The 21,089-nt window shown below is 39.4% G+C and overlaps 1 protein-coding gene across 1 annotated transcript in view; it reads right to left on the minus strand.

Annotated features, from left to right (window-relative positions):
- The window catches only part of TRPM7 (transient receptor potential cation channel subfamily M member 7), a 50,860-nt gene extending 29,771 nt beyond the window's left edge, over positions 1–21,089 (minus strand). Inside the window, exons 1-4 of the mRNA XM_077185347.1 lie at positions 20,956–21,089; positions 2,250–2,329; positions 785–823; positions 140–338 (exon numbers count right to left, since the gene is read on the minus strand). Of these exons, the coding sequence (XP_077041462.1) occupies positions 140–338; positions 785–823; positions 2,250–2,329; positions 20,956–20,958 (321 nt within the window). The 5' untranslated portion in view covers positions 20,959–21,089. The remainder of the gene's footprint in view (positions 1–139; positions 339–784; positions 824–2,249; positions 2,330–20,955) is intronic.

The raw sequence follows: 21,089 nt of genomic DNA on the forward strand, positions 1-21,089 counted from the left end.
ACAAAAATCCTAGTGTAGAAGAGGGCAGTTGACTGGTTGGCTACAATAGAAGTATTAATATTTTCAGCCTTCAATTTCAGAAGTTGAATTAAGCATGGTGATAGTAAGAAAAAAAGAAACAACAAAACATCATACATGCCTTAGCCCTGTAAGAATGAGAGCCACCTTGAAAGTTGATGACACCATAAGCATCAGTAGAGGTCTGTTCTGTGTGTTTTTCCACGGACCATTCTTCTGTGTCCTGGTTGCAGTTTTCACCCAGCTTCACATCGGAGTATTTCATAGCCAGGCTGGCAGTGAAACAAGCGTGTTGTCTGACCAGGCGGCCACAGCAGCACCTGCACCAGGGACAATGCTTTGTAAATACTGCCATTGCAGGAGAAAAGAGCTGCCTTTATTGGTAACAGGAACAGAACAGATCTAGAAAGCAAAGATTCTAAACATTACATAAACCTCTCTTCCAGAGTGAGCCTTGTTGTCATAAATATTTACAGCAATAGTCAATTACAATACATATTATTATGCAAAATACTGAAGCTCACTAAGGCAGCAAGCTGGAGGCCAGGAGAAATTACTTCTTTGAAGCTGAGTAATTTATATAACATTTATAAATCTGTGACCTACTTATTGCAGACAGTTCTTTAAACATTAGTTATATTTATTTTACATCTAACCTTTCACCAACTTGTCACTCATAATATTGATCAAAACTTTGAAAACCCTATTAGGAAAGCACTTAATGAGAAAATATTCATGAATATTGTAATTACAAAGACCTTCTTACCTGACAAGTTGCTGACAAATCTGACATCCTGGAAGGCATCTGTAAGAAATATTTAAAGATATGACTAAACTTCTCACATAATTCACACAGTGAGCAATTCACCAACAACCATAGGCCATTCTTACAAACTGAAGGACAAACTGTGGTGGGAAAGTTGTAAAGTCCATTGTAAGCTACAAATAGCTTAAACTGAAAGGGCAAGTGTTGAAGACCATTCTGTTCCTTGTTAAATGCTCTGGAAATTTTAACAGCTTCCTAATTACTTTGTTTGCATTTGCAAATTTTCCATGTGCTGCAATTGTGGCTATAAATTCTAAAGGCTTCTCATGTCACATGATTTCAAGGAATGTGGTGAATTATTTACAATAATTTGAAAATTCTACAGCATTTAGTTCTTTTTCTGTTAATAAACAAAGTACTTAAATAAAAAATAGTAACCTGACCTAGCACAACAAAGGAAATTTGTAAGTGTTTTTTAAGGAAAAGAGTGAAATAGAATTTCTCAACCTCAGAAGAAAAGGGTTCTCAGCTGCTGTCACATATAGGAAGCTTAAGAAAAAAATGGTGATCTGAAATCCATAATTACAATAGTAAATATTACAGGGGGACAAAACTGCCTTAAAAATACCAATTTTATATCTATTTCCATTCTGTCTTTATTTTACCTGTGACACAAATGTCATGACTATGCATGTCAAACTCAATCATTGTAGGAACTCCTAAATTATACCTGTAACACTTGGTGAAAGTCAGCTAGATATACACTAGAGTTATCACTAACTTGCTTGATTTCACACCTCTAAGTTAAGATAAGGTAAAAACAGCATATGAGATATGCTAAATATTCTTAGCCTCAGCCTCCCCTCTAGAAATATACTTCCCCATTTTTCAGCCTAGTTTTTTTCTCCTTTAAGAACTTAAGGATGAAATATTATTACACATCACATGAAATCTAAACAGTTCTCATTTATCTGTTTTCCCTAGAACCAAGTATTTCTTCAGCATTTTTTTTTTGTGTAATTTTTTTTCCCCACCCCAGTTCTTGGTTTTCTTTATTCTTTGAATTCTTCACTCCTTTTTTCTACACTGTCAGGTTGATTTTCACACCTCACCCTACACTTACAATGATGTTCTTTAAATTCCAGTGGAGGACGTCTCTATGAGACTCTCTGACTTCAGAAATGTCTTTTTCACACCCCCCTCACTAGAAACAGATCACAGACATCAGTAGGAGGAGTGGTAAGGAGCAGCAAAGGGAACAGGAGAACTTTTTTTTGAGATTTCTGCAACGCCAAAGTTTCTTTTCAGAAAAAGAAAATCCAACTTACAGAGCAACAATCTCCAGTCACAAAAGCACAAACCCAAGACAGTATTTCATACAAAAAACCAGTCCAGCACTCAAGAGAATACTGACTTTTTTAATATTAAAGAGCAGCAATGAGTTCTTGCATCATTTCTCATTTACCTGTGGGGGTCTTTTGAACTCGGTATAATATACACACACTCCCTCTTGGTGAAAGTATTTTCTATCCAGGATTTCTGGGACTGAAAAACAAAGAATTTAACGAATTATAAAATACAAATCACATACCTTTGCAATGAAAAAAGCTTTTTAGGGAAACAGGAGCTAGAATATGAGGGGTTTGCTCTCTCAAAAACTAACAAAACCATGTAAGACCTTATGAAAGCATCTCACCCACCTCTCCAATAGCTGAGACAAACAGAATCATTATGTAATTTATACATAAATCATTTAAAATTAGAAGTAATATTTTTCAAAGCTAAGATAAATAGCAAAATTTTAATACATAAATAAATATGTACCCAAAAAAACACCCCATAAACAATTTTAAGACACACTGCTACCCTATCTTGCTAAGAAAAAAAAAATCAGGTAAAATTTAAAAAAATTACCTGCACTAAACTGAGATAATACTAGTTTGATCTATTTCTCTCTTTAATGAAGTAAAATTTTCATCTTGAAATTGTGGGTGAGGCAGCTTTCTAACAACACAGGCAATCTTTTCAACTAGCAATAAATAGGTCATAACCTTTGGTCTTCATCAAGACACTTTTCATTCCAGTAAATAAAATTAATTGGGATCTCTGAACTGTGTTCTAAGGTTAAACTTGAAACATGTTCTGAAACATGAAATTAAGGATGGTCACTGCTTCAAATGCTTACTATTCTAATCACTGGACATAATTTCTTTCAGTTGCTTTAAACAACCACATGAACATTATCTCACATAATAATCTTAAGTTAGCTGCTAAACAACATCATAATGTGTAACATCTATGTCATGTTTCAGCAATACATTGGGAAAGACATTCAGACAGGACTTTAAGAAATTAAAAACATGAAAAAATCTTTGAATGCTAATTTGCATCTTATGCAACATCACTTTAAATCCTTACTGAGATGACATTAAAATTACTTCACTGCCTAACAGCAATGTGCTACATTTACCTTTAGAAAAATTTTATAAATTTCACAGTTTTGTTTTATAAGAAGGGGAAAAAGACTGATGGATATTATTCACAGGTATCCAATCAGAGGTCTGCAGCAGTGATGAAGAAATTAAGATTTTTTTTTTAGATTATAAGAGAAGTTTAAGCAAAGATGGATGCATTTTTCACTCACTGCAACTTCAACATCAGTTTAAGATAATAACAGAGCATTACTTTAAAACTGCAGTAGTTTAAGCTTAACTCTGCAGATCCTGCAGAATATAAAAAGATACAGAAGAGTAATTCAATACTTAGATGTTTCAGCCAGCTGGCTAAAACCACACCTTGAAGCAAGAGATCACAGGCATAACACACTAGATGTTAAAATCCAAAGAATATAAACCACAAGCAACTGCGTCAATTGCTCCACGCAATATTGTTTTATTATTGAGTGGTTATCAAAGCTGGGGACAAGGAACTCTGGCTCACAATGTGCAAAACCACTTTTCATCATAATAATAAACATAATAAACACTTCCCAAAACAGAAAAGAAAAAAAAAAGGCCCCCAAAATAAAACAACTAACCACTCATCAATTTTTCTCTTAAAGAACGTAGTTTTAAGCCTTTATCAAGGATTTCTCTCAATTTTCCAACAGTGCAACTATTGTCACATCGCTACTATTTTATCAGTCACCCCAAAGTCACCCCAAGTCAGTTATTTATGTAGAAGAAGCTCTGTAAAGTTATTAAAATGAACGAGAAACTTCTTGGTAAAATTAGACTCCCTCCAGAAGCATGCCTGTATGCTAATTAATATTTATTGCAGAAGACTTTATACAGAATTTGCAAATTCCAGAGTCTTGCTTTCTTTTGAGAGAGGAGAAAAAAAAATTAAATACAAACCAAGAAGAGACGAGAACTGAGTGAAAGACAATTCCCTTAAATGGGTAAAAATCACATTAAAAATGCAGGAAGTATTGCCTTTCATGTAAATAAGAACAATTATTACATAATCTTCCTGTGATGAACAGAAAAAGGAAGATGCTATGAGGACACTGTTGAGTATAAATTAGTTGTAGCAGTTACCTCTAAGAAATACTCCTCATCAGCTAAATATTAAGTTAAAATAGGACATCCAAATCTGAAGTCAAAAATCAATATGCAAGTTATCAGACTGTTTAAGAAAAATTGCCTACTCTTATTAAAGCTTTTTCATCATCTGAACAGGATACACAACCCCACCCCCAAACTGTTTCCAGTAAGAGGCAGCTCCTGCTGCTCCAAGTGCTCTGTTTTCCCAGTGTATTTTTAGAAGATGCACTTTACACCATGGTTATGGGTAACATGGGTCAGGAGCCTTTTAGCAAAAGGCACAAGTAACATCAACACAGAGATTTACTTTTCAACTATTTACTTTTTTGCTTTTCAAAATTGTGGAAGAAAAAAGCTTAGCTTCCCATATTCCTTCTTGTGCATTCTCAATCTCTTAAGCTAAATAAAACACTATTTTAAATAAATGCGTCCTCTCCCAACACTTTCACCAATACTGAAATAATTCTAATTGCTATTTGAAACAAAACTTACACAAGTACTTACTGAACTACAAACTCAAGAGAACATGCCCAATTATTTCCAACTTCTGCAAGTATCTAAATGCCAAGATAATCCCATGGCCTTTTGTACCAGGTGGAAGTTTTACCATAGCCATTTTATTATTAACTATATTTGACATAGCAGTAGCATTAGCACTCCAAAGCTCCAATAACAGAGATTATTTAAATGTACCTGCTCGAGATTTATGTGTTATCTTTACTGAAATTCACACTGGATAACTTTGGCAAGTCTCTTTAGAGAATGGAATTTTTACCACAAATTATAATTTCATGTTTTGTATATAGCAGGTGAAAAAAGAAAATTTAAAATAAGAGAAACCATCCCTGAAGTACAGTATGAGATCAGGTCTCAGAAATAAAAAACAACCCCCTACCACTCTCCTCCCTTCAGCTCATGTGTTTTTAAGAGCCTCTCATTTAATATATTAAAATAAAAGGACAATTAAGTTCTAGCAATTGATGCACAGCAATAGGGCAAAGCCTTATCAAGCCATTGAAATTCTCAAAGTTTATTCAACAGGTTTGGTCTGAATTATTTTCTCTATAGGAAGTAAGCCCACCTGCTTGTCAAGATCTCAAAATGACTTTCATGATTTTGAAATAACATAAATATGGCAGGTATAAATAATATTTGTAGCTGGCAATCCTGAACTACTTCATACACAAAGGGGTCCCAGTTTATTTTTTCCTTCCTCTTTTGTGATACTGTATACTGTTGTAAGATAATAAGTTACAATGTTGTAACGATGTTTGTTACAAAACTAAAATTTCACTTTTCCCAACTATATTGCCCTGGAGCCTGCCACAGTGCATACCAACCCAGCAGTTCTCCTGACAGTTTTTCAATAAAGCTCCCCACTGAATCAGCAAAGTGACCTGAATTAATAAATAATTTGCTAAACCATGACCTTTTTGGAGGGCTGGTAAAGGGGATTTTAGTTACTGATAGCATAGACTGAGCTTCAAATTTAGAAATCATATCACTTTCCACACAGTCTCATATTTCATCTTTCAAATCTCTGCTTACACCATATGGCAGTTCAATACATGCAATACTTCCTCAAGGAAAAGATCCACCAATTTTATTTATCCTTTATTTAAAAACTAATATAGACTCTATATTGTTTCTCCACTGCCTCAGATTTTCCAAAACGTTTATTTTCCATCTGGACAGAAGAAAATACAGGAAAGTTTTCAGTTTCAAGCCTGAAAACAAGAAGGCACAGTGGAAACTATGTGCAGCAGGAACAGTCATGCTAGCAGTGCCGCAGAGCAGTCCTATCTGCCTAGGTCACTATAGCCAACCAGATAAATGTCAAAACATTTCTAAGAGACATACTGTACTAACAATGTCCTTTATCTTGTCTATTCAAGGAATTGTCCACTGACATTGTTCCAACTTGAAGTTACTGCTTCTTATGTAACCATACATACCACAGCACTCTTCGTGACTTACCAGAGGATCTCTTATCTGAGAAACCCACTCCATTATCCAAGCACGTGCTACACCATGGGACTGACCTGTGATCCCTGCCCAGACAACCAGCCCCAGCCAGGCACTGGGCTCCTGCAGCTATAGCTGAAAGGCAGAAATTCCAGACAAACCTCGATCTTATTGCTTTTATGCTAGATACATTGAATAAAGCCAAACAGCCCTGATAAATACCACGTTCAATTAGGTTAATGTGTATCAAGTCGTTTAGAATTCAGAAAGCTTCTTGTGGGAAGAGAAGCCATAAATAAAATGCATCAAATGAAAAGTTGCAAGTATGTTTTAATAATGTTACAGAGCCTCCTCTACATCAATAACTCACTAAAAAGATTTCTAGTAAGTGCTTCAAATCCTTAAGGCAGTAAGGACCACACTCCATGTAAAGCACCTGGACTTGTTTTTAGCACAAATTAACTGAATTACACTGAAAATGTGCATCCCAGGATGAGTTGAGTAACTAAGCCATTGTGTATGGGGTGCAGAGCTAGCTGAAAGACAGTTACATCTATCTACCAAAGAAAATATTTAAATTCTATATTAAAAATGCCAGCAGAGCACATCTCAGTTCCTCAAGGAAATATTTATCACTTGAGTAAACTCTTCAAAACTTCAGCTAACTAAGCAAATAAGCAGATGGAAGGAAAAAAAAAGTTATATACTTTAATGCCTTATATTTGCTACCAGTTGTTTTAAACTCTTGGCTCCGTCAAACCCCAGGCATTTAATTTACTGGCTCTCCCTTCAATTTAAAGTTATATATTTCTATAATTTTAGTTTGGGGGTTCTTGTTTTCTTTTTTAAAAGAGGGGGAAGAAAACAAAGCATTTAGCCAGCTAGTATTATGAACTATATTTAAAAGACTCTTTGACACAGAATAACAGTGCTGTCTCTCCAGACAAGGCACAACACACAACAGAGCAGCTACAAAACTTGTTCCTGAATCTGTATCTACAGTATCAGTCAACTTCAATTTTTTGTACTAACTTCCATAGAAAGCACGGATATGTGCAATACTCAAAAGACAGAGGCTCAGATATTATCCCAATGTCAGAAGATATTTCTGCAGTGCTTTAATGTGTCCCTGTGAAGAATGTCACCCTAATGACAAGGACTGTGCTTTAATCTTAATTGTTGTTTAACCCACTACAGATGAAAATTTTTGCAAGGATATTTTACCTGCTGCATCAGGATTACTTATTAGTCTACTTATTAGTCTAAAACCAGCTTCATTTACAAGAAGAAGTTGGTTCTTTTCTTTTTTTCCCCAAATGCATTGGGGCATCTCTAGTCCCAGAACGTGCCCATCTCAGACAGACAGACAGACAGACAGACCCATCATGCACAAAAGGGGTCCTGCTCTGAACAGAACAGCTCACCAGGCTTCACTGGACTCCTAAGAAAGCTAACAGCTCCCATTTTCTGGATTGAAAAACTTTTCTAGTGAAAATACTGCTAGAGTCCTGAAAATAGATTGTTTGACAGCAAAAACAAATTACTGGGTTTACGTTAAATAAAAACTGTTGAAGCAAGCAAGGAAAGAGGGCAGTCAGAGAAAGCCTTCTGACAATTCTGCACATGGGAAGCAGATCTCAAGTGAGCCAGAGAGGAAAGATAAGAATCTTCCTCTCAATGGCTCCCTTAGTGCTGAAAACAAACCTTCAACAATCCTATTTTTTCTTAAACAGTTCAGGAGATTTGCTCTGAACAGATTTCACAGCAATCCAGGTCTGTAACAGAGCAGCTATTGTTTCATCAAGTTCTTCTCTGATGTAATGAAGCCACCACAGAACTCCCTGAGTCCACGTGCAATTCTGGATGCAAAGGGTAATCAGGATTTGTCAAAAGGGATTTTTACAGCTCTCTCAAACTTGAGGAAAATTATTCCAATCTGCTATTTGGAGAACAGGCTGGTTTTGAGAGAATTATTTCACTGTACAATTACAAAGCACATAATTCAGTTGTTTAGGGATAATATTTTTCTGCAGATTCATTTAATTAAGAATACCCTAAATTCATGAACAGAATTTAGCATTATGAGTTGGTGCCTTTTAACCCTGATGCACAGAATAGAATCCACAGACCTAATATTTTTGGTATATTTTTACTACATTCAAACTCAACCAACTTTACCCATCTTGTTGGGAAAGTTGTCTTCTAACTGCAATACAGGTCTTTCAGTGGAAAACTCAGAGTAAATGCAGCATATTTTAAAATAAATAAATTTATTTACTTAATAGGTTAAGGTCTGTGCTGTTCTGCAGTTAGACCAGCCATAAAATTACTCCTATTTTTCAGAAAGTATTAGATTTGAAAATGCATACACCATCCACACAAGGCATAAAATAAATATTAATATGCACCTAGAAAATGTTTCACCACTGATTCTACAGTATGAGATAGCTCAGGTCACTATGGAATGAACCAGCAATTGATTTCAGAAGACAATCACCCACTGGTGTCATTTCAAAGTGGCTTTTTCTCAGCTGATGTAACAATAAACACCTTCAGGATAGTGCCCAACTATACCAGATACAGTAATTAAACTTGCCAAAACCAGAGACTCCCTGAGACTGTGTCAGCACAGCAGATGGCAAACTGTTCCCGAACATGCCTGCAGAAAAGCCGAGGGGAAGCAAGGAGGGAAATGCATTTTAATTTTTATTTTCCAACAGCTTTCATTGACAGAATTTGGAATTTTGGTAGGAAAAAGAAAATACAGCAGAAGGTAAACCAGTTTCATTGCTGTGAGCTGAAGTAAATTGATTTCTAAATAGTTTACATTTGCAGTCTTCCCAGCTAATGAAATACCAAGCTAAAAAATTTCACTCCTGCTAAAGAAACTATAAATTACTTCCTCTGAGTTCACAGACCAATCACATTTTGATGCATTCCATAAAATATTTCAAAGCATATACTGAAGTCATGACCTAGAAGCAAGAAAACAGTGAGCTTTCAAAGGAGATGAAAATAGTTCTTTACTCCCTAAAACTTAACTCCATGGATGAAAGAAAAGGATAGAGTGTGTGGTTGTAACTACAAGAAATATAGCTACAGCTTTTCAGCCAACTTTTTCACTCTTAATATTCACTTTGTTCAAAACAAAATAAAAGCCAAACAAAAAAATAATGGCAAAGTACATAGGAATGTCTGCAAGCCTGTCATACAGTCCCTGCTTCTTTCTGATAGGGTTCCTAACTTAAAATCCACTTTTAATAATGTTGAATGACCCATATAAACCAACCTCAAATCTCTTGCATTTTCAAACATCCAACCTCCTTTCCCTTCCTTATGCACAGTGATACAACTGACAGTCTGCATGCTCCTCACCTCTCGCAGCACCAGAGATTTTGCTGCAGTCTGTGATCATTCTGACCCTACCAGATGCAGATTGCAAGCCTACACACTCTCTTAAATAGGAGCAGCAGGAAGGCAGAGTCAGCATTCCTACTCACCACACACACAGAGTGGTGCCAAGTCTTTTTAAGTCGCTCAAAGCATCTCTGTGGGTTTGAGGGCTGGTGCCTGTCCCTGGTCCTTTCTGCAGGGACAGATGGACACTCTGTGCTGGCTGCTGAAAGCCCTGTGCTTCCTGGCTCACCACACCTACATCAAAGCACTCCTTTGGCTCAAACCTCACATTTCTGGCAAGTGCTGGGCTTACCTTGCACGTGCCACAGAGGGTGTAGGAACAGACAATCCTATCAACTCTGGGTTTATTTTGGCAAGGAACGAGGCTTGGGGCATGGTTTCAGCAGTAAAGCCACTCACATAGTCTGGATGCAGCTGCTGTCCTCCTCAAGCAACCTCCAGTGCCTTCCCCATTCACACAGGGAATACAAGTCACAGGTACAAGAAAGGAGGCAGTGGTGGCAACCTCGGGGAATAGAGCATTGGGAAAGGGCTCCTGTGACCAGCCAAATAATTAATCCTGCCCTCAATTTGCTTCTGCTTTGTTCCCTGATGAGAAACCTCAGCTCTGGCAGCCGCTGTTCCTAGACAGCTTTAGAGGCTGCAAACCCCTCACCTCGTGCAAAGGATGTACTCCAGCCATATCTGAGCTGCAGATTTAAGGAAAGTCCTCCCTTTCTAGTTCATGAAGTGCATGAACATCTGATTAATTCAGTATGTGCTGAAGCACATTACAACTACAAAAGCAAACTGGAAGGGTGGATGCTGTTTGTCCTGCTCTACCACTTTCTTAGCTGTTCAATTTACAGATCTGACTTATTTTTCATGTCATACAAAGAAAGACACTTCTCTATCATCACAGCAAAGGTTCTGGTGCCTCCTGACTTAAGTAGGCTATTATTAACTCACTAGAGAAATGGAAACTTGTTATCACTAAGGAATTTTTGACATAGCTGGCCTCAGACAACTCTTCGAACATCTATTTAAAAAAAAAAAAAGGAACCCTATGCCCACAGTAATTATGGCAGATCAATAATATTTCTCTGAACAGCATGAGTGAGAAGGGCACGTGACATAGGAGACAGCACCAGACCACTGCTAAGGATGATGAAATTTCACAGAACCTATGTTTAGACACAATATCTGTGAAAACAAACTTTATTGTTATAATCAAAACTACTGAAACTAGGAAAGAGACCCATCTGCAAACACACAACCGAAGACCCAGCTGAAACCGATCTGGAAGTTTGGATCCTCCCTGCCCGAACACACGTGCACACCAATGTGCCAGAATTTGTTAGGCACAGTAGGGGAAGCAAACGTCAGCTCTAGAGTGATCAGACTTCTTGAACAATTAGAACAGACTGGAGAAGGTAGGATGAGCTGGCATCAAAGCAAGCCAAAACAAGAATTTGCTATAGCTCACCTACTGCTGAGTTACAAAGGCTTAAGCATTTTTAAATGCAGCTCATAACAAAGAGCCACTGGATTCAGTTATTACACTTGCACTCCTGTCAAGACAAAGCAGCAGCTCCCCTCTCTCAGCCAGCTCAGCCTGCAGCTGCTCAGTGCTGACTGCAGCCCCACCTCGGGGAACAAGAACCCTGACAGCATTCGAGAGACATCCATGTACCTAAACACTTGTCAGCAGATAAAGTTCCTCACTGAAACTATTCAAGTAGTTTCTGTTTTCTACACTAGAGAAGTGCAAAGAAGAAATTTAACTGGGTTTGTTAGAGAAATGTGAAAGCAGCTAATTACTGTTTGAAATAATATACAATGTGTATTTAAGCACTTTTAAAAAATTCCACCCTGTTTTTGAGGGTTGTTCGAGCTTTTGATGCTTTCAGAGGCTCTTCTATGTTAAATACCACAAGTCTAAATAATTACTCAGAAACTAAATATATTATTTTTAGAAATAAAGTACCCTCTTTTTTTTGGTTGGTTTGTTGGGGTTTTTTTTAATTTTGTGTCTTTTTTTTTTTCCCAGGGTAGGGGAAACAACTAATTAAATAATATTGACAGACCACAACACGATTTAAGATGGAAAATGTTTTCTATTTATGGCAATTTCTTCCAGCATACTAAATGCCAGTAAAACTCACCAGTGCTGTGTGGTATGTGGCACAAAGGCCTGTCCAAGCTGTACTGGACTAATACCTGGGGCAGGCTCCTCCCTGGCCTGCTGGGAGAAGAGTGAAGACAATCATTCTAGAGAAACAAAAGACACCAGCAGGGAGGTGGAGGTCCTGGCAAAGCCAAGAAACACAGGAGAAATATTGGCTTTCACAGATGCAATTCTTCAAATGATAAAGCGAGGGTGCAGTCAGAGAAGACAAGCTGAGGAAATTCCTACTCTGCCCTCCCATCCATTCTCCTGCTACTTCTCCCCAGTGCAGTTGTGCACTCTCCCTCTGGGAAATTGATTGGGCTCCCTAAACCAGCAAATTACCCTCAGGGGAAAAAAAAAAGTAGGTAGCTTTAATATCAGAATTAACAGATTCAGATGTAAACTGGACAGAAAACTAAAGAACAAGAAAGAATCACATAGCTATGATCAGGGTGGGAAGAAGGGAAGTAGGACATCCCCTTTGGTAGCAGAAAGATACTGGGTTGGCAGAAGAGCTGAGCTGTTCTAAGCATGTTGCCAAAGTACATCAAAATAATCCCCAAAAGCACACAGGCTCTAGGCACACAGGGCAAGACTACAGATCTATCACACAAAAAGATTTATTTTTTTAATGCACACACATCCTGATATTCAGGAAGGAAGGGAAGTTAAGACTGTATTTCTTTATTTCTCAGAGAGGTGCCAATGAAGCAAGAACATATTGCCTAAGGTCACATTTTGGAGGGGCAGATACCCTGTTTTTAAGAACACCATTCTCATCTGGCATTGAAGATTTGTTCTAATTCATGGTATAATTAACATTCAACTCTTAATACATTAATTACTAAAGATTTTTCTTGTCCTACATGCAAGATCTTTATATTTGTCAGAAAACCCTCAAAAACCCAGTAATGACACTCAAGAGGATAGTCAGAATGACTAACCTTATCTCAGTTGTGCTAATTTTTCTACATCCTCTTTGCAGAGAGAAAAGAGCTGCTCTGAAACCCCCTTGGTCTCCACTGAGCAAGCCTGGGGACTCACTGCCTAATTAGCTCTTGTGAATAATCCTCCCCCTCTCTGCACAGTCCACCTGGATTCTGCAGATTGCCCGTGACCAGAAAACCTCCTTCTACAGCCTGAGAGCAGGATTCCTCTGAAGGCAGAAAAGCTTTGGTCTTGCACCTTTTCTCCAGCAGAAAGAAAGCACAGTTGCCTGAAGCTGACTGTACTGTGCTGTCCAGCAGAGTGCTGTGATGTTACCAGCACCAAATATTTCTCTGGAGGGCCAGGAAACACGGGGCAAACCAGAGGATACATCCACACAATGATTCGTTTGTTAGCAGCCCTCAGCACCACAGAAGGTTCACCTGTAACTCAAGCTGGCAGCCCAAACCAGGACAAGGGTGATGAGAGGTTTCTGCCCTCTTTCCCTACATAAGCAACATAAAAGGCCACATTGTTTCACTAAAGCATTTGAAACAATTACAGGGAATTTAATGGTGAAAAGTCATGGAGTTGCACACGGAACAGTAAAATTTATACAGAAAACTGCATGCACACAAACCACGGGTTTTCTACAGCTGAAAATTAAACAATCATTTTTCTAAATAGGACTTTTATAAAAGAAACCAAGACAGACCAATTGCTTAATGAGGCATGGGCATAAATCCTCATCAAGAGCATTTCTGAAGTTGCACAAATGAGAAGGGCGAAGGTTATTTAAGTGGCTATTTCTGTTTTTCAGTGCCTCTGGCTGCAAAGCCAGTTGATGCCAGTTTAAGAGGTAAAAGTCCATCCCAACCTCCACATCTGTGCATGGCCCTGGCTGAGGCCAGGTGAGGGCTCACAGGGCTGTCCCCAGGGCAGCAAACCAGGAGCACCTTCAGCAGTAACAGGGTCAGCAAAGAGGAGCCTGTGAAATCAGGGGCACTGAGCCTCTTCCAACCAGCTCTGCAGCCAGAGCCATTCCTCACCAGATGCTGCCACGTTCCTAGACAGCTCTCTGGGATATTTGTCAGCTAAGGTATCAGTCATTTATTGCTCTTTACCTAGTGCAAGGTTACTACCACAAGCAGGAGTTCCTTCAAGATCAATCTCTCAAACTCTTCATCCAGAAGATCACCTTCAGCCATATACACTCTTCTAATCTTCTTCATAAACTACAGCTGAAGTTAATAAAACTTTCTGTTTAACAGGATTCTGCAAACTACAGACAATAATGCAGCCAGGGAACACAGGAGAAACTGGTAAGAGTTTGACATTTAAAACATCATTAACTGCACCTACTCGTGTAGATTAACTGATTTTTATAATTGAAGAGAAAGTTGATTAACAGTTCTGTAATTACACAACTGGTATTTTTAGGCTCTAATCATGTGTCACTTAAGCACATGCATAATTTAACCTATCCAGGTGACTGAAGTTATGCCTAAAGACTTGTATGGCCTGCAGCAATACCAGGGACAGGCTTTGAAAGGAAACAGCTTTTTCAGAGTGGCTCTAGCCACAATCTAGAATACTGCATTACACTCACACACAAAGCCAATCTACATGCAATTTTAATAATGTTGTACAGCACCGTGACTGTCTTTGAACCTGTCCACATGGCTGCTGTGCTGAGCTCTGGCACATACATTAGTAGAACGCAGCTTTGGTTTCTCCTAACTCAAAGAAACAGGTTCAGCTTCCTAAGAAAGTCAAACAAGAATGGGAATAGCACTAAAAAGCAAATATGCTGCATGCTAAGAACACTGAAAAAAATCCAGCAATATTCTGTTACACGAGACAAGTTACCAGCAGTAAATCATTCGCCAACAGAAAAAACCTGATGGGAGGGACCAAACTCATCTTGGTGCAGCTCAGTTCAGAGACAGACTGAAACACAGCACAACTGGAAAAAACAAGTGATCTTGAATCTCTTAGCACACATTCAGAAAAGCAGGTCAAGAAAAACATCCTCTGTGAACAATGATTGAGATACAGGAGTACTCAAGAATAGCCCCCAAGTGCTTGCAGTACAATTAGACAAGGCTACAAAGCAATTTGGTTCATACTTTGAGGAGGCCATGGAACCTGACTTGTGTTGGTACAGCTCCATCCATGCCTGTGCACAAGACACAGACCCAGAAAACATCCATGTGCCGTGGGTGATGCACAGAGTAACTGAACACTCCCTAATGCAGTAGCACAAACCAAATCTCAGGCACCTTGGAGCAAGCTTCAATCCAGCTTCACAGCTCCTGTCAAGCCTGGGGTGCCACAATCCCATTTTCCTAAGCCTCTGCACATGATCCCAACCTATCTCATACCAGCACCAGCATTTATGCAGTCACATGGAAGCTGGTTCAGGGAAATGACCAACAAAATAATCCACAAAAAAAAAAAAAAGGAAAGGAGGTGATGGGAAGTTTATTCAATTCAGATCCCCAGTGACTGAGCACAAGGAAGCACAAAGGGACAGGTGAAAGGGACACAGCCAGGTGTTACAGGAGTTTTGACTGGATTACAACACACCTTTAAGAAGAGCTTTGGCACATATGGGAACAGCTAGCAAAGGGCTTGAACAGCAACCCTTACCCTGAGGTAATTACCCTGCAACACATCTCAAGCACTCCAGGTCAGCCAGAAAATATATTGTCAATAAAATGAGTAAGAGTGGGAAGGACTGGGCTGCTAAATAACACTAGCTCTAGGAGAGCCCAACTCTAGAAATTTTTAAGCAATAAGTCTTGTGAAATTAAGTTTTCTTAACAAAGCATCTGGAAAACCATTTGCAGAAGGCATAAATGTAGATTTATTTATTAAACTTAAACTTTTAGAGCCAAGTTTTTCAAGTTTACATCTCACAAAAATTGCGGAATTAGAGAAAAAATTAGCAGACATTTGGGTAAGACCATCAGCCAGGGATACCTTAAAAAATTCAACCCATCATAAGTCAGGGGACTAGGACTACAAAGTGAAAATTCTGAGCAGAGGTGACAAGAATCAAGTAGATAAGGTAAAGAAAATGAGTAGAGGTAAGTGGGAACAAAGCAGGGAAGAAAAGCTGGGATTCAATTACAAAAACCATTGTGCTACCACTGACTGAGCTGTAACAGACACTTTCCCAGGCTTTGAGGATTACAGAGTTATGGTGAAAGGCTGAACACCTAGATTAAACTCATTTACAGTTGTAACTGAGAAAGCATTCTCAAGCAAGAATGATTTAGTGTAACACAACAAAAATATACTTCATTAATCGCCCAAAAGGTTGTCAGTAAAAAATCAAACCAAAAAATTAAAATCAGCAAACCAGAACTTCATCCCAATATGCCAATTCTCAAAACTACAACTTCTTTCCTTTTTTTTTTTTTTTACATCTGCTCAGTTTAGCAGTAAACAATTAAAGGCAGAGTCCAATAGCACTGGGAGTCAAAGAGGAGCTAGTAAATTGCTAGTAAATTCCTATCAGTAAGTGTAGACACTGGGAAAACTCACATGTGCATAGTTTTCAAAAACTATAAGCACACAACTACACTCATAGAAACTGTGTATTGGCCTGGTGCATGCTCTTTGTAAAACACATGATTTCCATTTAAACAAAATAAGCACTTGGTGTTGGACTGTATTTGATGTAAATTAGGGCTCTCCACAGACAGGCCTGAAGTCCCATTAAAGCTTCACAGAGGGTTTACCAGAGCTGTTTCTGAAGTTGGATGACCTAAAAACATCAGTTGTCCAACTACATGCAGCAGAGTACTAACTTGATTACTGAATCAGCCTCTACTATTCTGATTTTGCAGCTGTAGAAAAATCAACAGACATGCAATCACACAAATCTTACTCCATCCTCTTTGAGCTGAGAACAAATGAAACAAAGATGGGTTGACATACATTAACTCAGCAATTGCACATTTGCAATACACACAGTGTTCAAACATTTCAGAAAATGTGACAAAATGCTCAAGCTAGAATGAGTTTGTATAAATCTTCAGGAAAAAAAAAACTTATACTGCTCTTAATAATATAAAGATTAAATAAACTAACTGTGATGAAACTCTTAGGATTTTTTTAAGAAACACAGAAATCCCCATAATTAGATTCAATCCAAACCTACAATTTCAGTAGAATTTAAACTTTGATTTAGTTAAAGGGCAAAAACTGCACAACTTATAAACCAAGTTTTAAGGTGCTGTTGGTTTGGTACCATACTTTAAGTTCTCCTTGGCAATTAACCACATCTATCTTACAGACTAATCCTGCAATATCCTTATACCATATGCTGTCAAACCACCTGCCACAGCTAAATATTCTGCCCTTTCATAAAGCAGTTTTCAGAACTACCAGCACCACTATTAGCAATACAGTTATTTTACTCCCTGTATTCCCCATATGTTCAGGACACTTTTCACCCAATTTTGGGAAGGGAAAAATAAGATGTATACAGTTTTCCTCTTGGATTTTTTTGCATTTCATTATCACATCAGAAATTCACTGGCTTTTCCTCCTTGGAAAGGACACAGGAGTAAAAACTGTCCTCTGCTCACCTAGCAGCAATTAGACAACCTGTGTGGCCCCTTTTTCTGTGCAAAAATTATAACAGCTGGGGAAAGAAACAAACTCAGGTTGTTCTGTGGGTCCAGCACACCTGGCAGTTAAAGAAAGGCTCACATTCTACATGCTAAGCAAAATATAGGTGTAAAGACTGAAAGAAACTCACCAGTCCTCAAGAAAGGCAGCACTCCTTCCATCAGTGAACAGCTGTGATGGAGACTGCTCCTCAACCCCCACTGCTGCTCAGGGCTGTGGTCCCACCCAGTCAAGGTGCAGCTGCTTAATGACTGGCTGCTACCAAAAAGACAAATACCCACCTGCACATCCTCCCTGCCCTCCTGCACAGCAGCAGGGATGCCCAGCTAATCCTGTGCTGAGCCAGGATGGGGAGCAAAGCTGGCCAACACTAAGGCTTTGGGAGTTTACTTTTTCTGTTCTTTTGTTAGATTAGTTTTCTATTACTTAAAACATAAAAACACCTACAATTTAAGCATAAGAAAAGCCAAGCTTCCCATAATAAAAATAACAGAAACCAAAGGTTAGACAGACCACTTTCAGTACTGGCTGTATCACGATATATGACACCATCACCTCTATGTTCTCATTATGTGAGGAAAACAAAGGGATTAAATTTAAAAAAAAAGACAATAATAAGACTGCAGAGACTACAATAGAGGAAAGAGGGCTTCAGGCCAGAGAATACAAAGAAAGTGTGCAACAAAAGTTCAAGTTTACCACAGGTCAAGTAGACTATTTTTTGTAGAACCAATGAAGCACAGACTCACTTGTCAGGGGCCACAGCTATTTGTCAGTATCAGAGGTAAAAAGTGACATAGCTTTAATAATTATGCCAGTATCTTATCCAAATAGAACAATGAGATTAATCAGTAATTTACCTGATGAAAAGTCAGCTGCTGAAATTTCAACCATTGAAGGTAAAATGCACCAAGACAGAATTACGCACAGACACAAGAAACATCACCCCAAAACCAAAATCTCAATTCTGAAAAACACACACACTGATTTTACTGTCAGTCTGCCCTTAAAAAAGTGAGGAAAAGAAACAGAACTAATGTTGCTTGTTTCAGGAAATAAACAGGACATGTAAATATCACAGTTTCATGAAATAAACAGGGCATGTAAATATCACAGCCAACATAGACGTTGCTGAACGAAACTTGAAATTCCAAAAGAAATAAATATCAGCTAAAAAAAAAAAAAGACAAAGACGTTTTTCAGGTTAAATATTTTGGCATGAGAAGTATCATTTCATATTGTCTTGGTATTTCAAAGCCTTACAATATAGAAACCCACTGTGAAGCCTTTCAAGACTGCAAGATTCTATCAAGAATCTCTCTTCACACACAATTTTTGACAAGTCCTCTTAGAGATTTATTTGCAACATTTCTGGTGTCAAAGAGCAAACCAGTAGAGCCAAACTCTATTGTGCCAGAGTCAGTTACTGAAGTTCAGAACAATATTTTTCTATTTAGAAAAAGTTCATCTGTCATGACTGTCCACAAGGATTGAATGGTTAACAGAAATGCACCTCATGAATGGGCCACGAAAGAGAGGCATGAAAAATTTGGGTGTTGGTCCAAAGTTTCCAGGAAAGGGAAGCACAGCAAGTGGCAAAGATAAGGATGAGAAGAAGAGAGGACTTTAGATGCTGCTGTCTATCACCAGCAGAGCAGAGAAAGCTGGGCTGATGTGGTGAGACAAAACGGTAATGCAGCAAGACTAGTTAGGCAGAGCCTCAAGGGACAAGAAAATAAATGAAAGTTTAAAACACAATGGAGCAACTCTCTCCAAGATAATCCACGTGGGGAGACAGATGATCTGATACAGATAGTGTGAGATAACTGTCAAATGCAAGGTGATGTTTCAAGGTGCCTTTGTATGACAAGTGAACATTACCCTTCCACTGCTGAGCTCAAGCAAGCAAAAAAGTATCAAAGTACAACATCAGGAAACTAAGGTACAAACAGTCCAAACTCAGCCTAAATAGCTCCACATGCACAAAGTTTCCCCCTCCTGCCTTGAAATAGCAAAGTCAAGAATGGCCTCCTACCAGAAGGTATGAAGGATGATCTAGCAGACATTTATCTCATCCACACAGACACATTTTTTAAAGACTGAACAGCCGGAATTGCCACATTGAACGACTCATTCCTTATAATAATTCCTGATTTAATGTTGGACTCCATCCAGCAATTATTCAAAGTTGCTAAATAGTCATGGAGCAGCAGGGAAATTTTTAGCAAAATGAGCTTGCATAAAATGTCCTATATTCATCTCAACCAAAACACCTGTTTAACAGAGGTTTCAAAACATTTGGTAAACACACAGCAAATATTAAACCCTGCAAACACACTACATTGCCAGAAAGGCTGCTGAGCCTCAAATTTACAGAACCATGATGGTCAAAATCAATCTGTACATTTCTAGGCTATGTCAGCACCAAAAAAAACACCCACCAGAGCTAAATATAAAAAATGAAATAAAAGAACCCAAATCCTCCACTCCTCAAAACTAAACCCAACACCAAACCACTTCAGGTGAGAAGAGCAAGTACCACGCAAGTGGCAGATGCCAAGCACTCTTTTAAGTCAGAATGGAGGGTTGCATTTGCAGCTTCTTCCTAGAGGAGTGCTGGATTTGCAGTTTCTAGAAGAACACAACCCACATTTCCACAGAGTTCACAGATATACTCAGAAATGGAAGATTCATGGGCACGAATTCCCGTGGTTTCTAAGAAAACACTGTGAAATAAAATACCTTTATTTAAAATGAAACAAAGCATCTTACTAGAAGTTCAAGACAACTGTAGAAATCTATATATTTTGACTTTACGCTTATATTTTCAAAATTACTTGAAAGCACTTGATGCGATAAGCCACCCTAAATTCTTTAAATATTAAGGAATAAACTTATAGGGATGAACAACCGTTTAACAGCCAGAATACAGAGCTGGATTTGAAATTGTTTTCTTTGCAGACACTCATACATCTCTAAGTATATCTGTGCTCCCTTATGCATAACATGTTGAAACTGCAAAAATGAAATAGGTGTAAAGATCAGAAGGGAAGGACTGCTGCAGCCCCGAGAATACACCGGGCGAATTCCGGTTTCAGACCAGAGCACCACAGCGAACGAGGCAGCACTAACGGGGAGCTCTCGTTTCTAAGCCGTGCGGTGCCTCCGCCGCGCTCCCGGCGCCGCTCGGGGCGCGGAGGGTGCGCGGGAGCGGCGGCTGCCCCGGGCACCGCGCGAGGAGGGCGGCGGCGGCGGCGGGAGCCTCGCCCGGCGGCGCGGGGCATTCCCGGCCGGCAGCTCCGGGCCCGCGGGCGGGAGAGCAGCGGGGCCCGGCAGCGCGGAGCCCGAGCGTCCCCTCCGGCCCGGGCAGTGCGGCGGCGGCGGCGGGAGGCGGCCCCGGCGGCTCGGGGCGGCCGGGACCCGCAGCAGCCGGCAGGGACAGGTCTGATCCGGCGGCCCCATCCCTGCCCCCTCCCCGCCGGGCGCGCCCGGCCCCGCCGCCCCGGCACCCCCGCGGCTCTCACCATTCTCCTCAGGGCCGGGCTGGGTCTCGGCGCCGACTCTGGTTCTCCTCCCGCCGGGCAGCTCCTGCTCGTGGTTCGGCGTCGGCGGTGGCGGGGCCTGTCTCCATCTATCGGGGCTGGGCTCGGCGGCAGCG

Source organism: Agelaius phoeniceus, chromosome 13 (genome assembly GCF_051311805.1).
Source record: "Agelaius phoeniceus isolate bAgePho1 chromosome 13, bAgePho1.hap1, whole genome shotgun sequence".
NCBI classification, from domain to species: domain Eukaryota; kingdom Metazoa; phylum Chordata; class Aves; order Passeriformes; family Icteridae; genus Agelaius; species Agelaius phoeniceus.